A 23792-nucleotide genomic window follows, 5' to 3' on the forward strand; every position below is an offset into this window, starting at 1 on the left:
CTCCTTGACACAGTTGCCCCCTCTGAAACTCAAGAACTATTCCATCCAGATCCTGGTTTAATAAAGACCTTAGCAAAGAGGCAAAAACTCAAATTAGCTGAAAGAAACTGGAGACCACAGCCCGCATTAACCAACCTCTTGATCCTCTGAGCTGAAAGCCTAAAATACAAAAAAAAAAAACCCTACAGAGAAACGTCCTCCGTCTTCCGAACTCAACTTGACTGGTCTAGGAACAGGCCTAAAGACCTTTTCAACCGCTGCAAAGAATTTGCAACATTCTCTCTGAAACAAGATCCAACATCAAACTCTTGTGCCACCCACGCTACGCCAAGGGTGCGAATATAATAATCTCGCACCTGCTTCTTCTCCAGGAATGATCCCAGAATCTGGAACTCGCTGCCTCAGGATTTATGTGACAATCATTTCATCACTTCAAGAATAAACTAACTTATTCTCAAATACCTAACCCCTCCCCCTTCTCCCCGGAAGCCATCTGATTAGCCAGATACTCCCACCCTGCACTATCCCAATAAATTAGAGCATCTCTACTTAGTACCTCGAGAAAAAACTGCCCCTCTATTTCCCCTACCTCCAACATCCTACTGTATCTACCTCATAACTACATCGCCCACATATCCCATCTTTCGTGTACTTGTTGAATATACTGTTCCTATGTATTTACACCATGTGTAACTGCTGCATTTTGCAACATCCTACCATACTACCTCAGAACTTTACCATCCAAATAACCTACTGCCCATCATATACTTTTTCTAGATACCTTTACTATGTATTTGTAGTCAGTCATGTATTTATAGTTACTCCACATATAACTTGTGTAACCGATGTTTGCAAACTCTGTAAATCGCTCTGATGCTTGCGCGTCAAGATAGCACTATACGGGCTCGGTCATGCTCACCGTTCTGGATGGCCGCTTAGTTCTCGGGGGTGATTTTAATGCAGTGGTTTCAAACCCTAGACAGCTACCCTACAAGGGAAGTGGGATCATCTTCTCGATGGCTGCCTGACTTTCTCAAAACCATGGGACTGGTAGATGGGTGGAGAACATACCATCCAGATCAGATACAACACACCTTTCATTCTGGGGCGCACCATAGCCTCTCCCGCCTGGACTACTGCTTGGTACCTGCGGCACAAGCCGCCTACAGCCACAAAATTAAGCACCTTGCTAGGGGAATATCCAACCACTCACCAGTATGGGTCCACATAGTCCTTAACCAGACCAAAGTGGGAAGGATAGCGCCGGTTAACCCTTATCAAAGCCACAGACTATTACTTTTCCGACAATGTGGGGTCCATGTCCTCCTAATCCTTATGGGATGCATTCAAGACTAATCTGGGGTCAGGCTTAATCGTTAATTTCTGGAATGAAGCAAGATAAACAAAAAGAGGTCCTAGACATTGAGGCGGAAATTTATAGGTTGGAGAGAGATCTAGAATCTGAAGTGACGCCGGAGAAGCTTCACTTACGGAACCTGAAACAACACGACTACAAAGCTCTGGTAACCGACCGGGCCAAGACACTGGGTAGGGAGCGACAGGGTAGGGTTTATGACCTGGGAGAAAAAGCAGGTAAACTCATAGCATGGCTAGACAAGAGGGAATAGGCGAGCAGACTGGTCCCAGAACTCAGGGTTGACGGGGACTTCGCTCTCACTGAACCACAGGAAATAGTTGACAGATTCGCCAGCCACTTCCAGACCGTCTACAAGACACACCAGGACTCTCAGGAATTGTTGCAAGACATTAAGCTCCCCAGTCTCCCCCCCAGAAGACCGAGATTTCATGGATAGTGACTTAACACAAGAGATAGCTCAAGCAATCCGTTCCTTAAATTCAGGGAAAGCCCTTGGTCCCAATGGCATCCCCGTTGTTATACAAATTGCGTACAGATAAACTTGCGCCTTACCTAAAAACCATGTTTGAAGAGTCCAGAGAAATCAGGTTACTGTCCAGGGAGCAGAGAATAGCCACCATACATAAAGAGGGAAACCCCAAGTCTGACTGCGCCTCCTACAGGCCAATTTCTCTTCTAAACGCGGAGCCTAAAATCCTGGCCAAACTTCTAGCCAATCGCCTAATCAAAATAATTAGTAACCTACTTCACCCCGATCAATCTGGCTTCATGCCACACAGAAATACAGCTTTGAACCTGCACAGAGTCCATGGGGTTTTGGAGAACAAGTTACTAACCTTCGGTAACGATGTATCTGTAAGAAACATTAGTTAGTTAGATTCCTCACCTTAGAATATCCCCAGGCGTCAGACTGGATCCGGAAGATTTTTCGTCAGCAATACCCCTTGCGCGTCGCTAGGCGTCGTCTGCGGCTCCGCGTCCGTCGTCGGCGTCGTGCGCCGGGATGACGTCGGAGTACTTAGACGCCGCCCTCGCGCGCTGACGTCAGTTCTTGTACATAGCCTTCCGCGCCAGGAACGCAGAGCCATGCAAAGACCGACACTGGTGCCAAAAATAAAATCTAGGGGCCTGAAAGGACAACCTTAACCCTAGATGTCAGTTCGCAGAACGGGGAGGATGGGTGGGTCGGTGAGGAATCTAACTAACTAATGTTTCTTACAGATACATCGTTACCGAAGGTTAGTAACTTGTTCATCTGAAAGAAACACGTTAGTTAGATTCCTCACCTTAGAATAGATACCCAAGCAATACCATCCCCGGTGGTGGGTCTGCGAACCAAGATCACACCAGAAAGTCCTGGAGGACAGAACGGCCAAAGAAGCCATCCCTCCGGACTTGGCTGTCAAGGCAATAATGCCTGGCAAACGTGTGTAGCGAAGCCCACGTCGCCGCCTGACAGATGTCCTGCAAAGGGACTCCCCGTCCCAAGGCAGTAGTAGCCGCCGTGGCCCGAGTAGAATGGGCGCGCAGCCCAACAGGAGGGTCCTTTTTAGCCAAGGAATAGCAGATTTTTATACACAAAACGACCCACCGAGAGATGGTTCGTTTGTGCACAGCTTTCCCCTTCTTAGCGCCCACGTACCCAACAAAAAGCTGGTCGTCCACCCGGAACTGTTTTGTGCGGTCCAGATAAAAGGAGAGCGCACGCTTTGGGTCCAGACGGTGGAGCCTCTCTTCCTCTTTGGAAGGATGCGGAGGCGGAAAGAAGGTGGGCAAGGTGACAGACTGCCCAAGGTGAAATGGAGTCACCACTTTAGGAAGAAAGGAGGGACGAGGCCGAAGGACAACCTTGTCCGGATGAACAGATAGAAAAGGAGGCTTTGAAGATAAAGCCTGGAGCTCACTCACCCGTCTAGCCGAGGTGATGGCTACCAGAAAAGCAGTCTTTAGAGTTAGAAGACGAAGAGGACAATTGTGAAGCGGCTCGAAGGGAGCGCACATCAGGAATGTCAAAACCAGATTCAAGTCCCACTGAGGCATCACAAAAGGGACAGGAGGGAACGTGTGTGTAATGCCTTTGAGAAAGCGTGTAACCACAGGGGACTTGAAAAGAGAAGGCTGATCAGGAAGCCGCAAGAAGGCGGAGATGGCAGCAAGATAACCTTTCAGGGTGCCCAGGGCAGAGCCCTGCCGGGCCAGAGAAAGAAGGAAGAGGAGAACCTCAGAAAGAGGGGCGGAAAGGAGATCCACAGCCTTTGCTGTGCACCATGCCACAAATTTGTTCCACCGGCAGGCGTATACCGACTTTGTGGAGGGACGCCTGTCTGCCAGAATGATATCACAGACTTCAGGAGGCAAGGCAAATGGCATCAACTGCCGCCGCTCAATCTCCACGCATGGAGGTGGAGGCTGGACAGGTTCGGGTGGAGGACCGTCCCCTGCTGCTGCGACAGAAGATCCTCCCGAAGGGGCAGACGTATCGGGGGATCGGTCAACAGACTGAGTAGCTCGGGATAACAGTATCTTCGTGCCCAATCCGGAGCCACCAAGATGACTTGGGCCCGGTCGTGCCTGATCTTCTTCAGCACTCTGGGCAGAAGTGGTATAGGCGGAAAGGCGTACAACAGACCGCAACTCCACTCGTGACGAAAAGCGTCGCCGAGCGAGTGCCGCCTTGGAAATTCCAACGCGCAGAACTGCTGACATTGCGCGTTCTCTTCGGTGGCGAATAGATCTAACCAAGGCTCTCCCCACTGCTGAAAGAGGCCTTGCGCCACTTCGGAGTTCAGACGCCATTCGTGATCCATCATGCACCGGCGGCTGAGTTCGTCTGCTCTGGCGTTCAGAGAGCCCGCCAGATGTTGAACCACCAGGGTGACGCCCTGGTGTTCCAGCCATGTCCAGAGGCGCAGAGCCTCCTGACAAAGGGTCCACGACCCCACCCCGCCCTGTTTGTTGCAGTACCACATGGCGGTGGTGTTGTCCGTGAACACCTGCACGACACTTCCCCTGACAGAGGGAAGGAAGGCTTTCAGTGCAAGCCGGATCGCTCTCAACTCCAACAGGTTGATGTGGAGACGAGACTCCGCCGGAGACCAGAGGCCTCTGATCTCCGCCTCTCCCATATGGCCACCCCATCCCAGGAGGGACGCATCCGTCACTACGACATGCTCCGGTTGGGGAAGGGAGAGGCTCTTGCCCTTGACCCACTCGCGGTCCGTGAGCCACCACTGCAACTGCTGTGCAGTACCCTCCGAGATCAAGACATGGTCGGACAGGTTGCCGTGATGCTGGGCCCACTGAAACTTCAGGTCCCACTGCAGAGCCCGCATGCGCCGCCTGGCGTGATGCACTAGTAGGATGCAGGAGGCCATCAGCCCCAGAAGCCGCAACACTAGCCTGACCGAAACCCGGGATAGAGGCCGAAAGATGGGAATCAGGGCCTGTATATCCCGGACCCGCTGTTCCGGTGGATGGACCCGGAACCGCGCCGAATCGAGAACCGCTCCGATGAAGAGGAGCTTCTGAGAGGGACTCAGGTGTGACTTCGGCACGTTGATGGAAAACCCCAGCAAATGCAGGAGATCCGCCGTAGTCTGGAGGTGGGAGACGACTGCCTGGGGCGAGCCCGCCTTCAACAACCAGTCGTTGAGATAGGGGAAGACTGGGACCCCTGATCTGCGCAGATGAGCTGCGACCACCGCCATCACTTTCGTGAACACCCGAGGGGCACTGGTGAGGCCGAAGGGGAGCACGGTAAACTGAAAGTGCTCCTGGCCCACCGTGAACCGCAGGTAACGCCGGTGGGCCGGCAGGACGGGGATATGGAAATATGCGTCCTGCAAGTCCAACGCTACCATCCAGTCTCCAGGGTCTAGGGCAGCTAAAACCTGAGCCAACGTTAGCATCTTGAACCTTTCCTTTCGGAGGAAGGCATTGACGTTCCGGAGGTCCAAGATAGGGCGCAGGCCCCCCTTGCCCTTCTTGGGAACCAGAAAGTAGTGGGAATAACAACCACGACCTACTTCTGGACTCGGAACGCGCTCGACGGCCCCCTTGGCCAAGAGAGCCGAAACTTCCTCGCGGAGAAGATCCAAATGATCCCCCGAGATACGGTGGTGCTGCGGTGGCATGGCTGGAGGGGTCGTCTCGAAGGGGAGGGAGTAGCCCCTTCGGACGATTTGCAGCACCCACCTGTCCGATGTTATGGACCGCCAGTGGAGCAGGTGATGGCGAACTCTGCCGCCCACTGGCGTGGTATGGGCCTGAAAGCTCGGACTAGGAAGGCTTTGAGGCGGATGCTGCCGGGGTGGATGTGGGCTGACCACGTCGGCCTCCATTTCCGCCACGGCGGAAGCCACGTCCGCGACCGCGCGCAGGTTGGTTCTGCGGCTGGTGGCTTTGCGGACGTGAGGAGGCGCCCCTTCCTTGGCCACGAAAGGGGCGAAAAGCGGAGGTGTGCGCCCGCGGAGCCGAGAGGCCCAAGGACTTGGCCGTAGCCCGGGAGTCCTTAAAGCGGTTCAGCGCACTGTCCGCCTTCTCACCAAACAGGCGAGTGCCATCAAAGGGCATGTCCATGAGGGTGTTCTGGACATCCCCGGAAAATGACGTGGACCGCATCCAGGCGTGGCGGCGGAGCGCCACCGTGGTGGAAATCGCCCGACCTAGCGAGTCCGTGGTGTCAAGCCCACATCTTATGGCGTGCCGTGCTGCATCCCTCCCATCGGCCAAAGCCTGGGTAAGACGCGTCCGGACCTCCTCCGAACACAGGGGCAGCACGTCCTCCACCGTATCCCACAGGGAATGGGAATAACGGTCCAAGAGACAGGCGGTATTTAAGGACCGCAGGCCCAAACTAAGGGACGAGAACAGTTTCTTGCCAAACTGCTCGAGTCTCTTGGAATCCCGGTCCGGCGGAGCGGTCGGGAAGGAGGATTGGGAAGTAGAGGCCTGGATAACCAGACTCTCGGGGGTGGGGTGTTGGGACAGGAAACTGGGGTCGCCCGGAGCAGGGCGGTGGCGCCTGGCAAAGTTCCTATCCACAGGAGGAACTGTGGAGGGCTTGGACCAGGTGCCCTGCAGAACGTCAGTGAGGGCCTCGTTGAACGGCAGCAGAGGCTCAGTGGAGCTTGCTGAGGTTTGAAGCACCTCAGTGAGGATGTTGGTCCTCACAGCCACGGCAGGCAACTCGAGCCCAAGGGCCTCAGCCGCCTTGCGCAGCACCACAGAAAATGCTGCACCCTCCTCCGAAGCCACGGTCGGAGGAGAAGTGAATCCAGCGTCTGGCGAAGTGTCCAGCCCGCTGGCCTCCCCCAGTTCATCTGCCCAGCCCTGAGAAAGCTGTGACTGAACAGCCAGAGGGTCCTCGAACCCCTCCCAGTCGCCCCCTTCTTCCGATTCCTGATAAACAGGAGGAATGATCGGAACCGGACTGTAGAGATGGTAGGTCTCAAGCGGCGTCGGATGCGGCGTCGGCGGACGCCGTGCCGGCGTCGGGTCCGGATGAGGGCTAAACCGGGGCGTCGGCGTCACAGGCGTCGGTGACGGCGTCGGTGGTTCAGGCGTCGGCGCCGGTGGAGGAGTGACAAGGTCAACCGGCGTCGACTGGGGCTCAGGCAAGGGCCCCGCGGGGACCTGCGGCGTCGAGACCGGAGTCGTCGACGGCGCCGGGGCCGGAGCCGCCGGCACGCGAGGTCGCCCAGTCGAGTCCGCGGGGCCCGAAGGCGCGCCAGCGGGCGTCGACGGCGGGGCCAGGCTCCTCATGGCCGAGAGGAAGGCACTGATCTCCGCCGGCGCCGCGTCAGCCCCAGGGACCGGAAGGTATGGGGGCGGACGCGGCGCCTGCGGCTCCGCCGGAGCCGCGGGGGTGGAACCACTTGGACCCTCGGCCGAGTCGCGCGACCGGCGAGGGGAGTCCGAAGAGCGATGTCGCCGCTTGGACTTCTTAGAGTGTTTAGACTTACCCGACGACTTGGAGCCCGACGAGCGATGGTGGCGTCGGCTAGGGCTCCGCGAGCGATCCTTGGACCTCCTCCTGGACCGGGATCGCGCACGACGCGGAGCCGAGTGGCGAAGCTCGAGAAGCTTGCGGGACCGCTCCCGCCTAGCCTTCGAAGTCAGGGCCTGACAGTCGTTGCACGACTCCGCGTCGTGGTCGAGGCCTAAGCAGTAGAGGCACCGGCGGTGGTGATCGGTCACCGACATCAGTCGATGACAATCTTCGCAAGCCTTGAAACCAGGCATCCTACCGGCACCAGATGTCGACAGACAAGGATCAAAAATGATCAAAAAGATTTAGTCAAAAAAGACTAAAAGGGGTAGCTCTCCCGGATCTGCGCTTACTGGCGCGGAAAAAAGAAGAACTGACGTCAGCGCGCGAGGGCGGCGTCTAAGTACTCCGACAACGTCATCCCGGCGCACGACGCCGACGACGGACGCGGAGCCGCAGACGACGCCTAGCGACGCGCAAGGGGTATTGCTGACGAAAAATCTTCCGGATCCAGTCTGACGCCTGGGGATATTCTAAGGTGAGGAATCTAACTAACGTGTTTCTTTCAGATTATGGCACACACTATCCAAGAACCAGCTGTGATCGTATCCTTAGATGCTACCATGGCATTTGACACTATTGCCATACCACTGGGTGGTCCTGGCCAAGATGGGGTTTGGCCCGAAATGCATCCTATGGGTACGACTCTTATACCAGGAGCCCTTGGCCCAAGTGGTAGTCAACAAATTATCAGCGAAATTCCCACTTGGCTGAGGCACCCGTCAGGGTTGCCCACTTTCACCACTTCTCTTCGCCCTAGCCCTGGAACCATTGGCAGCCTGGATCCAACAGGATCCTATGATGCAAGGTCTGCGACCCAGACTTAGAGCAAAATGTCATCCACATAAAGCGAGATGCTATCTTCTATTTGACTTCCCCCCACGAAATCCCTCATAGTAGTACTGGATATCCTATATGTGTTTGGCAGATTCTCCGGTTTTACGGTCAACTGGATTAAGTCCCTATTGTTCACTCTTCGGGTAGATTCGGTGTATTCGGCCAGGGGATGCCCCAAAAAGTGGTCCCCTGTATGGAGTCCCTGGAATACATACCGTGGAGAGATTTGTGTGACGCCCCACTGTGCTTAACAAGACGACTCCTTAACCCTGTAGCATTCCCCTTTTATACAATGTAAGGATATGAAAACTCTCCTCCTGTGCCTCTCTACAATGTTTAATTTGCTTGATACCTCTGTGTTTATTGAAACCGATGTAGGTTTATTAAAAGGATTTATTAAAAAATTGCACTATACAAAACTCGATAAATGAAACAGACCGGCATTTTTCAACCAGTGAAAGGAAAGTCCAGTATGACAGCATTTAAAAATATTTCTGATGGGAGGATATCAAGTAAGTACATGTCTATATTCATGCCCTATGATGAATGTGAAATGTTGATAGTTTTGCCAAAGGAAAAACAGTTTACGTACATCACCACAAGACGTACCTCAAACCGCAAAATAACACACAAACTCAGAGTTAACAAATGTTTTGCTTTTGTAAGTACATCCAACAGTAAACAATGGTTAGACCAAGTTAATTCTTCTTTTATCTGCCTGCTTTTTTCTAGGTCAACAGTCAAGGTGGAGCCATAGCTCTTGGTCACCCCCTCGGAATGTCAGGTTGTCGCATTCTTGTGACTCTTCTGTATGCACTACAGCGAACTGGTGGAAAGCGTGGTGTAGCTGCTCTATGTATCGGTGGTGGAATGGGAATTGCAATGTGCATTGAACGAACATGAACATTTTTAGCTGCCTTACCAGTTTTACAGCCCTGCAAATGCAAAGTTCATGTCATTTGATTTATATTTGTTACTATTGCAGTAGTTTTCAGTCATGGTGGATGTAAACACTGTTGTCAGAGTTGAATAAACTGGACTACTGAGGGAGTAGACTGCCTACTAAAGTAGCAGAAAAGAAAAACCAAAAAGTTGTCAATAGTCCTTATGAAGGCAAGCAAATAGCTCACCTTGACCAGGAAACCACACAGGAGCAGACCTCTCATTATTCAAAAGAAAAACTTGTTTTCCTGTGCGTTTTTACCTACTATGTAGCATGCTCCATCATAGAGTACCTGGTACAGATACTTAGTACCGGGTGGTCTTGACTACACTTTGCAAGTGGGGGGAGCATTTGATACAGCCTACAAGTTTTTTCAAACGGGGTCTTGCAGAGCTAGAAAAAGAATAAAAATGTCTAGGTTTGCGAAATAGTTTTTTTTTTTAAATAGTAGTAGGCAGCCTGACGGTTAATAACAAGAGACCGGAGGTGTGGGAGGGATCAAGGAGCTCCCTCCCCAGTGGTCAACATCAATCAATCGAATTGCCTTAATTTGATCTTCCGAGGACAGGTCATAAAAAAAAGACACAATAGATCAAAAAGAAACAGCATTATCAACATGTGTTAAAAAATAGCAGCCCCGTTTTCAGTTTAAAAATATAAGCACAGATATTTTGATATACAATAGATAAAATAACAGGGCAAGAAGGCTAGTTTTGCCGCAGCTAAGGTGAGTGCAACAGTACTGCATCCAAAAATATCAGCAAAGAGGCGAATGAGAAAACAATTTAGCATCAGTGAGGAGCATACAAAAAATATTTTTAGAGGGGTAACTGGTAAAAAGAGCACTACAATACCTTATGTAACAATAGATAATGGTAATTAGCAGCAATAAACATTTAAATCGACATTACAAATACAATGATCATTGGCTCTACTAAAGGGCTTTTGTATCAAAACAGCATGCTCCTTCTCTTTGCTAAAGTGCACTTCTGGAAACTGTGGTCAACATGTTTCAGCTGGTAATGCCACTGGTCATCCAGCTTTCTTCAGGGCGGATCAAGTCCCTCAATTATGAGAACTAGGTTATAGGTAAATTCCCAATCTACCTCTGGCAACCCCCAAGTAGAGTACATTGCAGTAGTCTAAACGGGAAGCCATCAAAGCCTGCACTACCGTCTTCTTAGTTAAGTCCAGCAGGAGCCCCAGGATTTTTTTAAGCATCTTTAGTACCCCCAAAACAGGTGCCAAAAGTGGCAGAGATCTGGCTGTCATAAGATAGGGTGGAATCAAACATGGAGCCAATGTTTTTCACCTTGGGTTTGGGGACAGGTGTGGGGCCCAATTCACTAGGCCACTATGCAGAGAATAGTGAGGGTTGTTTCCCCGCCACCAGGACTTGTTTTGCCAGCGTTTAATCTCAGGCTGCTGGAATCCATCTATTCAGCGAGGTCCACCAGACAGGCCTTGAAATTGGCTGCAGCATTGCAATCGTCTTGCGCTAGTGTGATAATCAGCCGATTATCATCTGCATAGGACCTATACTCACACCATGGTGCTCAATCACATCTGCCAGAGGACGCAGATACAAGGTAAACAGGGCCAGGCTCAGTGCATAGCCCTGTGGGACTCCCTGCTGCAAGGAGCTGACTTCAGAGGCGCAAAGCTTCTGGATCACCTGAAAGGCGTGGTTAAGCAGAACATTGGCACATCATTTCCCCCCCCCCCCCCACCTTCCATAGCCGCTCTAGTAGGAGGCCATGGTGTAAAAAGATGCACTTAAGTCTAGCATAACGAAGGCAGCAGTTTTGCCTTCATCTGCAGAGACGTAAAGTTTCCGAGGCTAATAAAAGGATGGATTCCATGCTGTAATGCGGTCTGAAGCCTGACTGAGTTGTGTATGAGCTCTTTCTCGTCTATAAACTGCATTAGTTGATTTACGGGTTTTACTGCGACTTAATCCAAAAGTAGTATAGATATTGGTCTGAACTTTTCTGGCTTTGTAGGTATGAGTCCACAACTTTTTTTTCTTCCTTCAAACAGGAGTTTCTCTTATGTTGAATAATAGGAGGTCCATCGACCTTTTGGTTTCCTGGTCAAGGTGAGTGATTCACTTGCCTTGATAAAAAAAGTGAGATACCGCCTTTTGGTTTCTTGATAGTTCTATATGGGGGACTGAGGCATTTCCGTTCCTACACATTCCAAAACAAGATTACTTGATTGTGCTGCAATAAACTTACGTATTTTGCAAAGTATATTTTTAGTCTGGTAAGTGATAAAGGTACATAAAAAGTCTGGTCGATCAAGTCTTAGTAGATCGCAGAGGATACTTGGTTTTATCTACAACTTTTAAGTTAACTCACTGAACATAATGACTCAATAAAAACAATACACCATTTTAAATATGTTTATTTTTGAGCTTGCAGTTTGTACAGTAGTTGCAGATTAAGTGCAAGACAATGAGACTAACGCTTTAGTATAAATTAATAGTACAAAATACACTGGACTAATTCAATCTTCAAGTGAACCTGACTGAACTGCTTCTTGGTACGATTTTCCTTTGTCATTACTTTCTGGGAATAATTTAATTAGGTCATCAATTCGTAGAATAGTAATTGCTGCCTCTGTTGCGAACTTCAAACTCTTGGTTTTTACCATTGTAGGCTCAAAAACACCAGCTTGTTTGTTATCCCTCGCTTTTCCATTAACCAAATCGAGACCAATCCTGCAGATGAAGAATGAAATAAAGTGTCAATATTTTATGTTGCATGCATTTTGAGATGAGAAAATTCTCCCCCTACCCCTCATCTTCCCATTAAACCCCGTTGGTCACATTTGTTGTAGCAATTTAGTTTTCGGCCAGAGGATGCACGTTGGCCGTTTAATAAAAAATGGGGTGTGCATGGAAAGAGGACATACCACTCCACTAAGCTAAGCTATTGTGCTGGTGTAATTGCATATTCTTGTCACTTCTCACAGATGTTTAACCTTGCAGATTACTATGATCTGCAGCTCACACGCATGACTCACAGCCAATACAGCCTTCAATCCTTCCAAAGTCAGTAAATTGAGTGTTATAACCAGACTCACTCTTTGTAAAGAACGAGTTACTTACCTTCGGTAACGATGTATCTGGTAGAGACATTGTCTAGCCGCAGATTCCTTAACTTACAATATCCCCAGGCGTCAGACTGGATTCGGAAAGTTTCCTACAGCGGCACCTCTGCGCGCCGGGGGGTGGCACCGTCGGGCTCCACCCCAACAACCACGGACATGACGTCAGTGGAGCCATATATGCCCCTCCCGGCGTGCTGACGTCAGTTTGTCGGAGAAACTTTTTCGCATTAGAACGTGGACCTAGTACCAAAAAACGGAGAATTTGGGAACAATGTGCAAATGGGGGGGGGGGGGGGGACACACAAAGAAATTGACAGGCGAGAGAGCAGATCTCGGAAAAGCCACCCTGCAAAAGCAAACGTCCAATGAAAGTGAAAGGAAGACAAGGATGTGGAAAACAGCCTGGCAGAGATTAGAATGCCGCATCCGGAAAGGAAAGACGTGAAGTGGAACAAGTGTGGAACCGAGGAGTAAATAACGTACACCATAAGACGTCCCAACCCAAATTAAAAAAACCCAGAAATGTACAGAACCACAGATCTGAAGTAAAATGGTGCAGGGGTGGGAAAGACCCCAAGGCAATGGAGAAGGGGAGAGAGGGAAGGTGGGAAAAATCCGGAAACGGATGCCACACCGTACAATTCAGGCTGATGGTTTGGAAGAACACATGATGTATGAACACACCACTTACTCCTGAGAAGGGGCGGAATGGAGTAGAGAAACAGAATGAAGCAGTCTGTGTTAGAGTGAAGAGAGTACGACACTGTTCAAAAGGGGCAAGCCACCGTAACGGAGGAGAGTATAGAAGGCCCCAACCTGAAAACCTCCTCGCAGGACGGGCGGGCGTTAAGGAATCTGCAGGTAGAATATGTGTCTACCAGATTGAATATGCTACTTACCAGTATGCATCTGTTCTTGGCATGTAGGGCTGCTGACATTCATATCTGTGCATAGATCGCCGCCTAGTGTTGGGTCCGGATGTTTGCACGTTGTTGTCCTGGAAGAGTCTTCGAAGTATCCTTGGATAGGTGACTCCTCCCCTGGACTACAGTGCGCATGGGCATCCTCTCCATCCTCAGATTGTTTTTCGCCATTGTGGCAGTGATGGAGTAGATACAGAAAGTGATGACCATGCTTGCAGTAATTCTGAGAGCTGCAGCTGCGACAGGCGCCGGGGAGGAGGGAGGGCGATATGAATGTCAGCAGCCCTACATGCCAAGAACAGATGCATACTGGTAAGTAGCATATTCAGTTCGAGGCATGTGGGCTGCTGAATTCATATCTGTGCATAGAATACATAGCAGTGCCCTCTATTAGCGGCGGCTACCCGTGCCAGCTGCAGCGGTCTGAAAAAGTGTTTTGAGAACAGCCTGTCCTACAGCTGCCTGCTGTTTTGACTGCACATCTACGCAATAGTGTTTTGTAAATGTGTGTGTAGTGGACCATGTGGCTGCTCTGCATATATCATGCAGGGGAATATTTCCTAGGAAGGCCATGGAAGCCCCCAACTTACGTGTTGAGTGGGCTCGTGGTGGAATAGTTAATGTGCGTTTTGCCTTTTGATAACAGATTTGAATACACTTAACTATCCATCTGGCTATCCCTGCTTTGGAGATGGCGTTACCTTTGTGGTGTGGGGCAAAGGCAACGAACAGTTGTTTTGTCTTCCTGAATGGTTTAGTCCTGTCGATGTAGTACATGAGGGCCCTCCGTACATCTAGTGTATGTAGTGCCCTTTCTGCAACAGTTTGTGGGTTTTGGAAGAAAACGGGCAGTTCAATAGTCTGGTTCATGTGGAACTGTGATATTACCTTGGGCATGAACTTGGGGTTGGTACGTAGTACGACCCTGTTAGCGTGAACCTGAATAAATGGCTCTTGAACGGTTAGTGCCTGGAGTTCACTAACTCTTCTGAGGGAAGTGATCGCTACTAGGAAGGCCACTTTCCAGGTAAGGAATTGAATCTCGCATGAGTGTAGAGGTTCAAAGGGTGGACCCATCAGGCGTGTGAGGACCAAGTTGAGGTTCCACATTGGAGCCGGTGGGTGACTAGGTGGAATGACTCGTTTGAGCCCCTCCAAGAATGCTTTGATGGCAGGCACTCTGAATAGAGAGAGGTGCTGCCTGGTTTGCAGATAGGCTGATATTGCGGTCAAATGGACACGTATAGAGGTGTACGCCAGATTGCATCGATATAGGTGTAAGAGATAACAGATGATGTTTTGGATGGATGCGTCCAGCGGGTTGATGTCATTATTTCCGCAATAAATGACGAACCTTTTCCATTTGGCTGCATAGCAAGCTCTGGTAGTGGGTCTCCTGGCCTCCTTGATGATGTCCATACAGTCAGGTGGCAGTTTGAGGTAGCCAAACTCTAGGACTTCAGGAGCCAGATCGCCAGATTCAGCTGTTGCGGATCTGGGTGCTGAACCTCTCCATGGTTCTGCGTCAAATGCGCGGGTTTGATCCGCAGCCTTTGATGCGGCACCACGGAAAGTTCGAGGAAGGTGGTGTACCACGGCTGGCGTGCCCACGTGGGAGCAACTAGGACGAGTGTCAGGGAGTGTTGTCGGAGTTTGCGGGCCACTAGCGGTATCAATGGCGCTGGGGGAAAAGCGTACGCAAATCTGCCGGACCAGTTCATCCATATCGCATTGCCCTGCGACTGCGGATGTGGGAATCTGGCGGCGAAGCTTGGGCATTTTGCGTTTTCGCTTGTCGCGAATAGGTCTATCTCCGGATGACCCCACTGCTGAAAGTACGGTTGGAGTACTGATGGGTGTAACTCCCACTCGTGCATTTGGTGGCTGTGTCTGCTGAGCAGATCCGCCATCTGGTTGTCCTTGCCAGGGAGGTGTTCCGCCATGAGGAACATGTTCCTTTGAATGGCCCACTTCCACATGCTCTGAGCCAGATGAGACAACTGTGGAGAGTGTGTGCCTCCCTGTTTCTGTATGTAGTACATTGCGGTCATGTTGTCCGTCCGGATCAACACGACCTTGTTGCATAGATGTACTTTGAACGCCTTCATGGCTAGGAAGATTGCCATCAATTCCAGAAGGTTGATGTGCAACTTCTTTTGTTGTGTTGTCCATAGTCCTTGCACTGTGTAGTGGAGTACATGAGCTCCCCATCCCTGGAGAGACGCGTCCGCTGTCAGTACTATTTGTGGGACAGGCTCTTGGAACGGTCGGCCCTTGCAAAGGTTTTGTGGATTCCACCAATGCAGAGAGTTGTATGCCCGACCGCTCACCAACACTAGGTCCTTTAACTGTCCTTGAGCCTGATTCCACTGACGTGCTAGGCACTCCTGAAGTGGGCGCATATGTAATCTCGCGTGCGGGACTATGAAGATGCAGGAGGCCATCATGCCTATCAACTGCATGAACACTCGCGCTGGAAGTGAGTGATTGGGTTTGAATTTGGAGATCAGCAGTTGTATGCTGTCGATCCTCACTAAATTTGGCTGAGCTGTGGCCGCCAGAGTGTCTATAGTCGCACCTAGGTACTGTTGTACGTGTGCGGGCTGGAGATGGGGCTTTGGATAATTCAGTGAGAATCCCAGACTGTGAAGAAGGTGAATGGTGCGGGACATGTGGCTTGCACATTGCTGGGCTGACTTCGCTTGAACGAGCCAGTCGTCTAGGTAGGGGTAGACGTGTATATGCTGCCTCCGTAGATGTGCTGCCACCGTAGCGAGGCACTTCGTGAAAACCCTGGGCGCTGTTGTCACGCCGAAGGGAAGGACTTTGAACTGATAGTGCTGCCCCTGAACAGTGAACCTGAGGTATTTTTTGTGTGAGGGGTGGATGGGTATGTGAAAGTACGCATCCTTGAGGTCCAGTGTGGCTAGGAAGTCTCCCTGCTTGAGAAGCGGAAGGACTTGCTGTAGAGTGAGCATATGAAAGTGCTCTGAAAGAATGTACTGGTTCAGGGGTCTCAGGTCCAATATAGGTCTGAGCGACCCGTCCTTTTTTGGAATTAAGAAGTAGAGGGAGTACACTCCCGCACCCTGCTCGTGGATGGGTACGACCTCTATAGCGCCTTTTAGAAGCATACTTTGCACTTCTTGCTGTAAGAGCGTTAAGTGCTCTGAGGACATAGGACGGCTTCTTGGTGGTATTGTGGGTGGAGTGGAGGTTAACTCCAGACAGTAACCGTATTTTATAATATCTTTGACCCACCTGTCCGTGGTGATGGAATTCCACGTGGACAGGAACCTTTGTAGCCTTCCCCCGACAGGTGTTATGTGGTCGGGAGGAAGGGAGAGGGCGTCACTGCTTGTTCTTGGGGGAGGACCTGGTGTTGCCGTAGCCGCGTCCTCTGCCCTTTGTGCTGGAGCCACGATATCCACCTCGGGTGTTTTTATCATAGGTGGTCTGTGTATTGCCTTTGTTATATGTTTGTTGTGACCCCTGTCCTCTACCTGCTCCCTTGTTTCCGGGGCGACGAAAGGAGCCGCTCCGAAAGGACTGAGTTTGTAGTGCGCCCATGGACTTTGCAGTGTCCGTATCCTTTTTTATCTTTTCGAGGGTGATGTCAACCTCTGGCCCGAATAAATAGTCGGGGTTGACGGGCTGGTTCAGTATATTGTTTTGTATCTCAGGCTTGAATCCTGAGATCCGTAGCCAGGCATGTCGTCGCAACATGACGCTTGTGTTTATGGCTCTGGCAGCCGTGTCTGCAACATCTAGTGCGCATTTGATGGAAGCGTTCGTTAGTAGCTGTCCTTCTCTGATGAGCATTTCTGCGCCTTCCTTGAACTGGTCAGGGAGATGTTGGAATATTTGCTCAAGTGTGTCATAGTGCGCTCTATCATAGCGAGCAAGGAGCGCCTGAGTGTTGGCTATGCGCCATATGTTGGCAGCTTGGGCGGCAACTCGCTTGCCAGAGGTTTCTAACACCTTGGACTCTTTGTCCGGGGGAGGAGCGTCACCTGTTGTTTGCGAGTGTGCCCTCTTGCGTGCATTCGCTACGACGATGGAGTCGAGTGGTAATTGTCCTCTGATGTAAGTAGGATCCCCAGGTGCTGATCTGTATTTTTTATCAATCCTGGGGTTTATCACTCGTGCCCTGGTGGGTTCTTTGAAAATGTCCTTGGCTGGTTTGAGGACCCCCTTCAACATTGGCAGAGTCTTTACATGTCTTTCTGAGGATGCAAAGGTGTCCATTAGAAAGTCATCTTCGATGGTATCAGAGTGAAGCTGCACCCCATGGTTATTGGCAGCACGTTCGATAAGAGCATTGAACGCTGCAGTATCCTCCGTAGGAGATGTCTTTGCCCCATAGAGTTGTGGATCCTGTGCATCGAGAGGTGCACTGGGGTCTGCAGGGTCGCCCCAAGTTTGATCAGGGTCCTGCTGGTCATCAGGGTCCGTGTCTACATGGTAGGGGACTTGGTCAGCCATGTAGTCCTCCAATGCGTCTGTATCGGAGCGTGTGGGGGAGAACCGGTGTGGATCCTGGTAGGATGAATGGAAGGGTTCATAAAGGAGAGTTTCCGATTCTGCAGGCAACTTCCTTTTTAGTGGGATCCTGAAAGGGTCCAATGGCGGCTCCGAAGTTATCCTTCGGTCCTGGAGAATCATTCTGCCAGTGCCGGCGTCGATGATACGTGCTGGAGACGTCTCAGCAGGTGTGACCGTAGGTTGGGTGACCCGTGTCCTGAGTTGGAACATTTTTGGGATTGTTGACGGAGGCAAGCCGAAGGTAATGTTGGTCGGCACCGAAGAGGCTGCGGGAGCTCCGACCGAACCGGAGCTCGACGTGTCCTGGAGGACAGGTGTGGTTTTGCTGCCTTGCGTCACACCAGGTCGTACTTGGGGCGCCTTCGAGGCTTTGGCACCGGCCAGGCTCGTAGAGGCGGCCGTAGATTTTTTCGGTGCCGGAGGGTCATCGAGTCGGGGTGAAGAGATCACTGTCGAAGTCTTCGATACCTGAGGCTTAGGTGTCGTCGAGGGAGCGATGTGAGACACAGCAGGCGGTACGGCCCTTGGTGTCGTCGGTGCCGGTAGCCGAGCAGGTTTGTCGGTGCCGATGGCTTTTTTCCGTTTGTCGACTCCAACGTCGCCCGCCTCAAGTTCGGCACCGAAGTCCCTCTTGGTGCGGTCGGTGCCGACGCGGTGCGCTGGCGTCGAAGGCCTCGATCCGACCAGCGCTACTTTCAGTTTCGGTTTCGGTGGAACCTGAGCAGCTTTCGGTTTCGGTTTTGTGATAGGGAAACCAGCCTGTTTATGTAGTAATGGCTGCCGCTGAACGTCCGAGGCCGGGCCCGAGGGCGGGGCCGAAGAACTGCGGGATGGGTCTCGGGTAAGGCCCGAAGGCGATCCCTCGACCGGAGCCATAGGCTGTGGCACTGGTGTTTGAACGGTTTGAACAGGTAGGCCTTGTTCATCATTGGAGCTACTTTCTTCGGCCCCGAAGGCCTCCTCGTCGTCTCCTACCTCGGTGTCGTCTTCACCTCTGTGGAAGAGTGACTCGTCTTCCTCGTCCGATCCGGGTTCGTGTTCGGAAACGGGACTGGAGGGCAAGACTTCCAATTCCTCGACGTCCTCGGCCTCGCCGAAGATGTCTGTCGGGGCCGGTGCCGCGTGCTGCGCCTCGAGTCTCGCCGCTCGTCGATTCCGCAGAGTCTTCTTCGAGCGGAACCGGGCACAGGCCATGCATGTTGATTCGTCGTGGTCCGGCGAAAGGCATTTGTTGCACACCGGATGGACGTCGATGTGTGGGTACTTCGCATTGCATACCGGACACCTTTTGAACGGCGTCCTGGATTCCATCGTCGAAGTCGTCGATGGACAGGTAAATGCGAAAGCAGTCGGTGCTGAAAGTTAGTAAACTAACAAATTCTATCGAAACCCGATCGATAAACAGTACCGACGCGAACTAAAGGCCTTTTGGCCTCGAAAAAATATTTTCCTAACTTGAGCTAAGATAGCACATCCGAACCCAATGGCGGAAAAAAACAATCTGAGGATGGAGAGGATGCCCATGCGCACTGTAGTCCAGGGGAGGAGTCACCTATCCAAGGATACTTCGAAGACTCTTCCAGGACAACAACGTGCAAACATCCGGACCCAACACTAGGCGGCGATCTATGCACAGATATGAATTCAGCAGCCCACATGCCTCGAACACATCGTTACCGGAGGCAAGTAACTCGTTCATCTGATAGAGACGTCTAGCTGCAGATTCCTTAACTTAAAATAGATACCAAAGCCCTACCCGCAGAGGTGGGTCTGCGACTAAATCCCATGAAGTTCTAGAAAGAACTTAATGGTCCATAAGGTAACTTAACACCATAATGAGGACAGAGCACAGGTAAGCACCAGAGCATGACGCTCTAAAGGGAGCAGAAGCAGTGGGAGGCAAAGGCAATAGAAGCTATCACGGACAGCAGGAAAGAACTCATTTATGCAAAGTGGGTTGAGAGAAAGAAGCCCAGAGCCAGAATGGCTGTTACGAAGTGAAAGTTAATGACTTGAAAGAGGGAAATGAACCCACCCAGAGTGGGAAAGATATCCAGGATCTAAAGTGGCGACAAAAGCCTAAACAAGTACTGGTCGACCAAGAAAACAGTGTGAAAGAACACTGAGGAACCTGTACCCGCAAAGGCACGCGAGACAGCAGAGGCAATAGGTTGTCCCTTACTCAAAAAGCACCAGCATGGAGAAGAAACCATATCCCAGATATGACAAGTTTTGTAGAAGGAAGCGATGGCAGCCAAGTCGTGAGAGACGGCAGCCGGTAGGACAGAGACCTCGAATACCGGCCTAATATGCACAACAGTGAAAAGGAGCTCTGTGGAAACCGGCACCAATAAGACAGGAGCGACACAAGTGGCAAAATGCCAATTTATGGCGCAAGATGCCGATAGCACGAAAGTAGAAGCCACGCCAGGACCAGACGATGGTGCCATAATATGTGAAGGCAGATTACAAGCAGTGGGGCATTACCAACCAGAGCCAAGACAGGAAGGAACCCAAGCACGTTGTGTGGACACTGGAGCCATACGAAGGACGCAAAGACTTCATGTAGGATGCCTCTGGAATGCTCTGCTGCCCAACTGCAAGAAGGCATTGGCCCAAAAAGGGCACCAGGCAGCCAGACACCATAGGAACTGGCAGTATAAGTAGATCGGGGCCGGACCCATGGACACTGTATGAAGGAGAGAGCCTGCACGAACCAGTCCGGTAAGAGCACCAATGGGAGCCATCGCAGGAGGGAAAAGGTTGAAACAATGAAAACGTGACGCAGCACGAGTCCCCCGCGAGACAGAGTGGGAGAAAAACGAGGCACTACCCTGGCAAAAGTGAGGCCAGAAGAACAAAAGTTACTTACCTGTAAACTGTGGTTCTCCAGTATTGTGGAGTGCGCTTTCACAGCAGCAGCGAGAGGTTTTCCTGCTTGTTGATGGCAAAAGGCAATAGCAGAGGATATCCAACGTGCTATAGATGGTTTGGTGACAGGATGACCTTGCCGCATGCGCCCGTAGGCGACAAAGAGTTGGTCAGTTTTTCGAATGGCGGCAGTTCTCTGAAGATAGAATTTGAGACATCTCTTGATATCCAAAGAATGAAGTGACTTTTCTGCAAACGTCTGAGGATTAGGAAAAAATGTTTTCAAAACAACCGGCTGATTGAGGTGGAAATCAGATGGCACCTTCGGGATATAGGCCGGATTGGTGCGAAGCAGAACAGAGTCTTTAGTAAATTGAAGAAAAGGAGGGTTAATGGTAAAGGCTTGCAAGTCACTGACCCGGCGAGAGGATGTAAGCGCCAGGAGAAGAGAAGTCTTCCAGGTGACATGTTTGAGGCTGGCCTTATGTATAGGCTCGAAAGGCGATTTCATCAGCTGCGCCAATACCATGTTTAGATGCCAAGGAGGAGGCAGACGTATCGGAGGAAACATACGAAACAGTCCCTTGAAGAATTGTTTCATTACTCTTGACGAGTAAAGGGAGTTCGAGCCATCTTGGCGGAATCGTGAGATCGCTGCTAAAAAGACCTTAAGGGTAGCATATGACAGGCCTGATTTTGCGAGGTGCAAAAAGAAAGGTAGTAGTTGTTCAGGCTTGGAATGGATAGGATGAATTTTGACATCACTGCACCAGGAACAAAAGCGTTTCCATTTGAGTTTGTAAGTTTTTACAGTAGAGGGAGCTCTAGCCTTTGCCAATACTTCTCTGCATTCCACAGGGATGTCCATATTCACAAATTCAAAGTACTGAGGTTCCAAGCTGCTAAGTGTAGAGACGCAGGATCGGGATGGCAAATTTGACCGTGTTCCATGGTCAAGAGATTCGGAAGAGGACGAAGCATGATTGGGTCGCACTGAGACAGAAGCAGCAGCTCCGTGAACCATATTTGTCGAGGCCATCGGGGGCTATTAAGATGAGCCAACAGGGTTCTCTCCTCATTTTCCGTAGGACCTTGGGGACTAGAGGTATTGGTGGAAAAGCGTAAGCATAAATTTTGGACCAGTTCATCAAAAAGGCATTCCCACATGACTTTGGTTGGGGAAGCCAACTTGTGTAGAACTGGCATTTCCGGTTCAGGTAGGTTGCGAAGAGATCCAGATTCGGGGGACCCCATAGCTGGAATATGCGATCCAGAATGGGTTGGTGTAATTCCCATTCGTGATTGGTCGTGGAGGATCTGCTTAGGGAATCCGCGAGTATGTTGGACGCTCCCGGAACATGGACTGCAGTGAGGGCGATGTGGTGTTGAATTGCCCAATTCCAAATCTTTTGGGTCTGAAGGGACAACAGAACGGACCTCGTGCCTCCTTGTTTGTTGATATAATGCATGCACGTTGTGTTGTCCGTTCTGATCAATACCGTGCTCCCATAAATGATGCTTCGGAAAGCTTTCAGAGCCAGAAAGATGGCCAGTAATTCTAACAGGTTGATGTGTCTTGTCTTTTGGTGAACAGACCACCTGCCTTTCACAGTAAGACCCTGTAGGTGAGCGCCCCAACCTTCGAGAGAGGCGTCGGTGGTGAGGGTGAATTGTGGAGAGTCCGCCAGAAAAGGACGCCCCGAGGAGACATGTTCTTCGTGAGTCCACCATAGAAGAGCCTTTCTGAGGCGAGGAGTGACTGACTAGGTCGTTGAAATTGCCGGAGACCTGAGCCCATTGCTTGTCCAGTTCTTCTTGGACAGGTCTCATCTTCAGGCGGCAGTGAGGGACTAGAGGAATGCAGGAGGACAACATCCCTAGGAATGACTTCAACTGTCGGACAGAAACGAACTCTTTTAGATAGATAGAGGCCGCTAGATTGCGAAGACGTGGTCGTCGTTCGTGCGACACAAAAGCTTTCCCTAGAGTTGTATCCAGAATGGCACCCAAGAACAGTCTGTTTTGAGCTGGGTGCAACTGAGATTTTTCCAAGTTCAGCGTGAGGCCCAGAGATTGGAACAGGGAGCTGCACACCAGGGTTTGTGTTGACGCTAGTTCGAAGGACTTTGCCTTCAGAAGGCAGTCGTCTAGGTAGGGAAAGATTTGGACTCCCTGAAGGCGAAGGTAAGCTGCCATCGGTGCAAGGACTTTTGTGAACACTCGGGGAGCCGAACGAAGGCCGAACGGCAGGACTTTGAATTGAAAATCCCGTCCGGCCACCCTGAATTGGAGGAACTTTCTGTGTCTTGGCAAGATGGGAAGATGAAAGTAAGCATCTTGTAGATCTAGGGTTGTCATGAAATCTCTGTGAGAGAGAAGAGGAAGGACCTCTTGTAGGGACAACATACGAAAAGTTTGTGTCTTGATAAATTTGTTTAGGGCTCTCAAATCCAAAATGGGACGCCATTCTCCCGACTTCTTCTGAATAAGGAAAAACCTTGAGTAGAACCCCCTGCCCTTCTGTAGTTTTGGCACCACTTCGATCGCGCCCCTTCTCAATAAGATGTTTAGCTGAATCAAAAGCTCCTTCAAATGTGCAGGAGGGGGACCTCTTGGAGTATTTGGAGGAATCTTTATGAATTCCAAAGCGTGTCCCCTGCGCACAAGATCGAGAACCCATCGATCTGTGGTGATTTGCGACCATTTGCAGAAGAAGCGGGAGATTCGACCTCCAAGTTTTGGAGGAGTCCGTGAGTGAGGGTAAGGAGAGTCATTGTTTCTTTGAGGAATCCTTTCCTCTGTAGGAAGATTTGCCTCTGTATTGCCTGTAATTGGAGGAATTTTTTGCCGATACGATTGTTGGTTCTGCGAGGAGTAGCGGCCTTGTCCTTGCCTGTACTGGTTGGAATTGCCTCGAAAGTAAGAAGAGGAACCACGACCTCTTGCGCCTCGAAATGGCTGTTTTTTGAATTGTAAAGACCCTAGACCACGAGCTGTGTCAGTGTCTTTTTTGATTGCTTGAAGGGCATCATCTATATGTTGGCCGAAAAGGGATTCGCCGTCGTAAGGCATGTCCAGGATCTTCGTTTGCACCTCTTGACGAAAGGACGTGGCCCGTAACCAGCCCTGACG

At 50.8% G+C, this 23792-nt stretch overlaps 2 protein-coding genes across 2 annotated transcripts in view; one reads left to right on the forward strand and one right to left on the reverse strand.

Moving 5' to 3' along the window:
• ACAT2 (acetyl-CoA acetyltransferase 2) overlaps positions 1-11607 on the forward strand; it is a 345929-nt gene extending 334322 nt beyond the window's left edge. Inside the window, exon 9 of the mRNA XM_085611651.1 lies at positions 8997-11607. Coding sequence (XP_085467777.1) covers positions 8997-9167 — 171 coding nt within the window. The 3' untranslated portion in view covers positions 9168-11607. The remainder of the gene's footprint in view (positions 1-8996) is intronic.
• The window catches only part of TCP1 (t-complex 1), a 126909-nt gene continuing 114712 nt past the window's right edge, over positions 11596-23792 (reverse strand). Inside the window, exon 12 of the mRNA XM_085611649.1 lies at positions 11596-11929. Within this exon, the coding sequence (XP_085467775.1) occupies positions 11716-11929 (214 nt within the window). The 3' untranslated portion in view covers positions 11596-11715. The remainder of the gene's footprint in view (positions 11930-23792) is intronic.

Source organism: Triturus cristatus, chromosome 6 (assembly GCF_964204655.1).
Source record: "Triturus cristatus chromosome 6, aTriCri1.1, whole genome shotgun sequence".
NCBI lineage: Eukaryota > Metazoa > Chordata > Amphibia > Caudata > Salamandridae > Triturus > Triturus cristatus.